Source organism: Garra rufa, chromosome 25, assembly GCF_049309525.1.
Source record: "Garra rufa chromosome 25, GarRuf1.0, whole genome shotgun sequence".
NCBI lineage: Eukaryota > Metazoa > Chordata > Actinopteri > Cypriniformes > Cyprinidae > Garra > Garra rufa.
Window position 1 is genome coordinate 33,376,291 of NC_133385.1, and position 7,240 is coordinate 33,383,530.

Sequence of the window (7,240 nt, forward strand, 5' to 3'; positions counted from 1 at the left end):
CATCCTAAAACCAGTAAAAGTGAGAAGTTACATCAGGTTTGTATTTTTATGGGTCGCACAGTTTGTTTGACAATAAATTATTTTATATGTATGCATATATGCCTGTATATTTTAATTAAATTAAACATTTTGTTTGTGTTGCTGAAATGTATCCTTCAGCTGTCCTTCTTATAATGAGGTGGATGGGGGCAAGACAAAATGGACCAATTCAACCAATTTAGTGAGATGGAGGTTACTTTTGAACAAGTACCAACAGAACGCAATCAACAGCCTTCATCAAAAGAAATGTAAGTACAGCTTTAAATAATATGTCTTAATAAGTACATTGGTAAGTAATTAAAAAAAATTACACTATGATCAGATGAACAGAGATTGTCTCTCAAAGATATAATGTTTGTTCATTCATTTATGTGCTTCACTTATTTTAATTTATTTTATTTTTTTACTTTTTTTATGGTCATTGAGACACACTGACCTCACACAAACCTCAGCGATCCATAATTAACAAAACATTCAGATGAACAGATCAACTCTGAACATCACAAAACAAGCTACTGAAAAGTAGCTCCAAAGCATGCTGGGAAACATGGATGAGTTTTGTACTATGGTGGCATCCATCATGCACTGCGACATGAAGCTTTTTGTTGATTGAAAGGATCAGAGCTTCAACTAATATTTTTTAGATACACATTAACCAAACCAACAAATGCAGAAACATGACTGTAGTCAGATTATGAACATATGGTGACCTGGATAATTTTTCATATTATTAATAGTTTTTGAAGTGCAAAGTGTCATGTGAGTCACAAATCAGGCCTCAGTGTGTGCTTTATTTGATTGTTTGTGCATTTGTTGATTTAGATGCACAGGACAAAGAAATACTAGCTACACTTTACAATGATCACACAGTGAATGAATGATATGATGTACTGTATATGCCTAATAAATAAGTATAGTTGGTAGATAAATGAATGAATGAATAAATAAATAAATAAATAAATAAATATTGTATTAATGTCTCAGTCTAAATTTTGCTATAATCTTTGTGTTGTTTGTCATCCTCCCATCAGCAGCTGCAGTGTCTCTCAGCTGTATCAGTGCAGTCACTGTGACTCTGACTGACGGAGGTTTTTGTACGACTCTTTATCACTGTGTGAACACTGGACCACTGTGTGCACTCTGACAGTAATAATCTCCCGTATCTTCAGTCTGGACTCCACTGATGGTCAGAGTGAAATCACTTCCATAGTTTGATCCACTGCCACTGAATCTAGATGGAGTTCCAGACTGAAGTCTCCTAATGTAATATATGAGGAGTTTAGGAGCTTCTCCAGGTTTCTGTAAGTACCAGGCTAAACGATTACCATTATACACTCTACTGCTGGTTTTACAGTTTATTCTGACTTCTTGTCCTTGAGCTGCTGTTATTAATGGACTCTGAGTTACAGTGTACTGTCCTCTACACTCTGAAAGAAAGAAAAAAGGACAAGAATTAAAATGCTGCAAATTTCACATTTTAAAACAAATACTGTAACTGTTGTTATATAAGTTTTACTACAAACCTTGAGCAAAAAGTGTGAGTGTCCAGATGAAGATGATGATGTTGTTCATTGTTGTTGTTTTGTCTTGTGTGATGATGAAGATTGTGTTCTGTTCTGCTGTCAGTCATGAAGTGTTAAACTCACAGCACTATAAACACTCTCATGCAAAGTGTCTCTCTATGTAAATGCTCTTCATGCACATGTAACCCAGTGGAAATGGGGTAATATAACAAATGAGTTATAAGTTAGTAATTTGTTAAATTTATCTATTTTCATTTTGTATACTTTTTTCCCAGTTCTGTAAAATAAATATATACTGTTATTGTCACGTCAAATGTAAAATTCACTTTATTTAATTAAGTGAAAGTTAAGTAGGCTCACAGGTCATAAAGTGAAAGTGCCGAGGAAAAGGAATGACGTGGAACCGGAGGAAAGTAGGCAGTGCGCAGAGAGAAGGAGAGATAGAAACAGGGATATGTGAATAACATTTCTGAAGTGACAGCTGATAGATTAGGGTGACTAATCCTCACAAACTTTCGGATTACATCACAACACTGGATAGTGCTTTGACTAAAAGCTCGGATCGAGTGATTTACGGACAGTTTGGAGTTTACCGCCAGCTGTTGGCCGCTGGTGCGAGTGCTGCGTGGGAGGAGAGACTGTACGCGTTTGTTGACTAAACAAACTGAAGGTGCAGTCAGGTTTGTGCGCCTGGATGAAAGTGAGCGCTGCAACGAAGCGGAGAGCGCCTTTCCAAATCGGCGGCGACAGTGTAATTGCATAATGCGTGTGCGGTGAGCTAATTCCTTTTATTTATTTTGTTTGCTCCCAGGAGTGAAGTAGCCATGAGTTTAGGCTACCACGAACCCAAACATCGACCCAGCCAGGCCTGCAACGTGAACAGTATTTAATTTGATTTCAGCCGGTTGTTATCCTATTTAGGATTAGAAAAGAAATACACAGTCAAAATGTCTTTTGATTATTTTCCAACTCATATTGTTGTGTTTACTATTCTATTTTACATTCAGTAAAGCATTTCTCCATTTGCTTCAACTGTTGTTGCCAATTCAGTCATTTTATCTCTTTTTACTACTGTAAGCTTATTTAAGATCACCAGCAACCTGTTTAATCTTTTACTCTTATTGGAATAACAAAGATTTGAGCGTACAACAGATTTTAAAAGAACTCAGGTTAGCCTTCCCCCATAAGGGTATTAATGGGGGCGCTACAGAAAATGAAGGCACCGCTGGGATTAGGGTTTCTGATTTGTCGGTTTGGTGGTGTGTGTCCATAGCAAAAGTAGAATGGCAGACAGATCAGAGCTAGTGGCTGAGCTTAAAGGATGGTGCCGTGGCGAGGGTCTAGATGAAGCTCACTCGCTTATGGTTATGGTAGCTGAGGACGTTGAGATCGCTAAGATAGAGGATACATTGCATACCGTGAAATGTCTTGGCCGTGTTCGTGTACGAGGAAGGACATTTAGTGTCAAGCATAACAAGATAATGGCTTTATGTGAGTGTAGAGAACAGCTGAAAGCTGAAACTGTTCCGCATGAGATACTGCCCATCAGTGGCGGAGAGGCTTGGTGTATTGTTATAATTGATGAAGCCCCAACCACTGCTGATGAGTTTAGCAGCAAACTTCTAAGGCTGTTGCAGGCAGAGGGTAAGACAGTGGAAGACCTTTGTGATTTCTTTCCAAGTTCCGTACCATCTACCAGCACTCCAGACGTTCTGCAGATAGTGGGTAACCTGTTGGAAAAGACAGCAAAGCCGTCATTCGATATGGGTAGCTATCGCCGTCTTCGTCTCTTTTCTGGGGTGTTGCCCACTCCGTGTGGAGAAGAACAATTTGATAACTGCCTAGAGCAAGCCCAATTAATGGTTGAGGAAAGTGAATGTGCAGAGAAAGAGAAGAGACGCAGATTAATGGAGAGTCTTAAAGGGCCAGCACTTGAAATAGTTAAGTCCGCAAGAGTTACTGATCCTGAGGTAAGTGCTGCAAAGTGCTTAGAAGCCCTTGAGAATGCTTTTGGGACGGCAGAGTCTGGCGAAGACTTATATTTTGCATTTCGTATGATGCGACAGCATCCAACGGAGAAGTTGTCTGAGTTTCTGAGGCGGCTACAACAGTTATTAGTCAAAGTGGTGCAGCAAGGAGGTATTTCCGCCACTGACATGGATAGGGCTAGGTTACAACAAGTATTAAGCTATTGCTTCCGACCTCATGTTAGTCAATCTTCGCATGAGAGAGAGAAGAGAGAAACCACCTACTTTCCTTCAGTTGTTAAAGGAGGTAAGGCTGGAGGAGGAATATGAGACTTCAAGGAAAAAGGTTAATCCCTTGGTACAGTGTGTTCAAGCAAAACAGGAAATAGATGTTAAACATGCTGAGATTCAAAGTCTAAAGTCTGAGGTGAAGGAGCTTAAAACTATGGTTGCCTCTGTCGTAAGGAAACCCACCCCTGTAGCACAGGAGTGTGTTGAGGAAAAGCCTGTAACAGTTACTCACTGTCAGACTCCTCTTGATTCTGAACTGATAGCCTTAAAGAAACAGGTGAAAAGGTTACAAGAGAAAGTTATGAACAGAGAGATTGAATCTGATGTCACAGTTTCAAAAGTGGAAGTGTCAGCCAAAAAACCACAACCGCAAAAGCCTTCAGAGGAACAGTTCTGCTATCGGTGTGGGGAAAATGGGCATTTTGCCAATAGATGTCCAAACCCAGAGAACCTGAGCAAAGTGATTACCGGACTGATTCATTCTTTAAAACTAAGTAGGCAACAGCAGCAAGGTGGCGGTGCTAACTCAAAAGTTGACTGTTCTGTAAAGAGAAGTCTGGTGAAAGCAGAGAATTCTGCTGTCATCCCAGACGGGTTAGTGGGTCCCCCTAGCCTGATCCCACTTGAAGGTTAACGGACACCCCTGCAAGGCATTGCTTGACAGTGGTTCCCAGGTGACCATTATATTTGAACAGTGGTACCAGGAACATTTATCGGATGTCCCAATACACCTGGTGTCAGGCCTAGCGTTGTGGGGGTTGAGTAAATCGGACGTCAGTTACCCTTATCAGTCCCTCCAGAAAAACGCGATTATGCGATCGCATGATTCCATGCATAATCAGCCAAAGTCCGCATATTTATGCGGGGGACACATTTTTTCAAATACGCCGCACTTTCGCCGCATAAATTGCAGATTTCCGCGTGCAAAATATGCGGGCTTGCATGATTTCATAATCCCTGCATTTTCGGTGCAAAAAGCAAAAAGTCACATATATCTTAGCAGAAAGTTGAAAAATTTTACATTTACTTCACACAAGCGCAGCCATTTCCCCTGTTGCCATGGGAACGTTATGAAGTGACGTAATTACGTGACATTATTGAAAAGCTGCAAACCCTGCGATGCCGATGAAACCATGATGAAGCCCGCAAATCGTTCTCATTTGCCAACAAACATAAGCGCAAAAGACCGCGCAAAGCAGTTTCCCAGTGTGTTACATGACAGTGGGGGCAAATTATTTTGCACTCCGTGCAACTGCGTGTTGGACCACAGGCGGAAGTCTACGTTGGACAACCACTTTGCCACCGCCAAACATTTGAGGATGGTTAAAGCAGCAGCGGAATCAGCCCAGAAGAAGCAGCTCACCTACACCGAGGCATCAACTTCCAAAACAGTTGCTAGGGCTGAAAGAATCAAGGTCAGTAGCCTATAAGATTAAAGCTTGTAAAATTATGAAATTATTACTAACAGTAGTGTAATTTCCCATGCAATGCAAGATGATTGATTTTGGCATGAAAGAATTATGTTTTATTTGCAGAAACACTACTGTTCTGTGAAAGGCTTACTGTAAATGATTCAGTTTTATACTGCAGTTTTCTGTAGGTTACACTGGACTTTGTGTGTGTGTGTGTGTGTGTGTGTGTGTGTGTGTGTGTGTGTGTGTGTGTGTGTGTGTGTGTGTGTGTGTGTAAATGATTCAGTTTTATACTGCAGTTTTCTGTAGGTTACACTGGACTGTGTGTGTGTGTGTGTGTGTGTGTGTGTGTGTGTGTGTGTGTGTGTGTGTGTGTCTGTGTGTGTGTGTGTGTGTGTGTGTGTGTGTGTGTGTGTGTGTGTGTACATAATACAGCCCAATGATACAAAAGTATTTTTCTGTTTGTACTAGATTTGTGAAAGCTGGGTTGCCACCTGCACTGCCATCAACATCCCACTGTCTAAGAGTGACCACCCTGTACTGAGGAAATTTCTGAATGAAAAAGTAATCAATGGTGGCGCCATTCCAGGGTTTCACCAGCTTCAAGAGATGTATTTGGGAGCAGTATATGAGAGGGAAAAAGAGGACCTGAAGACACTTCTTGCCAGAAAACCTCTTGCTGTGATTTTCGATGAGACTCCAGATGTTGAGGGGAGATGTGTCCTGAATATCCTCCTTGCACCACTTGAGAAGGATCATTCTGGGAGGATCTTAGCCTACCTTGCAGATACTGTTTTCCTTAAACAATGCAATCATTCCACTGTATCCATGGCTGTCGTAAGGTGCCTTCAGGAATACAGCATTAACAACGAGGATGTGATTGTGTTCGACACTGATAATGCAGCCTACATGAAGAAGGCATTCACAGCAGCTCTGCAGTCGTTGTTCCCCAACTCAATACACATCACATGCATGGCACACATAATGAATCTCATTGGCAATGCCTTCCGCAAACCTTTTGTTCAGTTGAACAGCTTCATGCTAAGTTTCTCCCAGATGTTCTTCAATGCTGGATCACGGAAGAGAAGATACCTCTGCTTCATGACAAACAAGCTGCCAGAAAAAAAGGCGGTCATGCCTCCAAACCCCTGTGCAACACGCTGGAACTCCTGGTTCTCTGCAGTGCAGTACCACGCACAGCACTTTGGACTGTACAAGGAGTTCATAGAGCTGGAAATCGAGGTAAAAACTTACTTCAAATAATTCCTCAATACAATTAACACTTCCTTTTCTTCATCTGTTAACCCCATTTGCACATACAAACATGAATAGTTTAGTACGATCAAAGTAAAAAATTTAATGGCATTGAACATATTGTATGTTTAACCTAATTCCTTTCTTTCTATTTGTGTTTTTATTAATAGGTGTGTAGCAGAAGTGCTCCACAGTCTGTGGAGAGACTCCACGAGATGCTTCAAGACCAAGACCTAGCTCAGTCCCTGAATGTCCAGATCAACATCATGGCTGACAAGTGCAAACGCTTCCTAAGTCTTCTCGATATCTTCCAGAGCAGACGTCCTGTGACCACAAAAATCTTCACTTATCTGGAGGATCTGCAGGTGGTCTTTGCTGCCAACAAAGAGCTGCAGTATGAGGCATGTGCCGAATAATTTGAAGGGTTTAACTTACCTCACACCACAAAGACACAGATCCTCTGCACAGTTGGTCAGGCATATGAAAACGCTGAAGAAAAGCTCAGCAAGTATATGTCACATGGGCAGCCGGCCATTGAGTTTCTCCAGGAGGTCAGGGTGTTTGACCCTCGCCACATCGCATTCCTAGATGACTCTGTAGCAAGGCCATTCCAGGTTTCACTGAAGTGCAGGGTGATGAATTTGATTCTTACTTCAAGACTCTTGGTCCAGCAGCACTCAGAGCTGCACCATCCGGCGTGGTGGATTTGGATGTGTTTTGGGATGGCCTACAGGAGAGACTTCCTGTGCTGAGT

General features: G+C 41.5%; 1 protein-coding gene and 1 gene segment (V, D, J or C); one reads left to right on the top strand and one right to left on the bottom strand.

Moving 5' to 3' along the window:
- Positions 1 to 1,146: 1,146 nt before the first annotated feature.
- Positions 1,147 to 1,629, bottom strand: LOC141301596 (immunoglobulin kappa variable 1-27-like). The segment is given in 2 exon segments: positions 1,147 to 1,466; positions 1,563 to 1,629. Coding segments are annotated over 2 exon segments (369 nt in total).
- Positions 1,630 to 4,948: 3,319 nt separating this feature from the next.
- LOC141301076 (uncharacterized) lies at positions 4,949 to 7,240 on the top strand. Its single transcript, XM_073831330.1, has 3 exons — positions 4,949 to 5,235; positions 5,704 to 6,474; positions 6,657 to 7,240. The coding sequence occupies exons 1-3, from the start codon at positions 4,954 to 4,956 to the stop codon at positions 6,900 to 6,902; spliced, it is 1,299 nt and encodes a 432-aa protein (XP_073687431.1). The 5' UTR covers positions 4,949 to 4,953; the 3' UTR covers positions 6,903 to 7,240.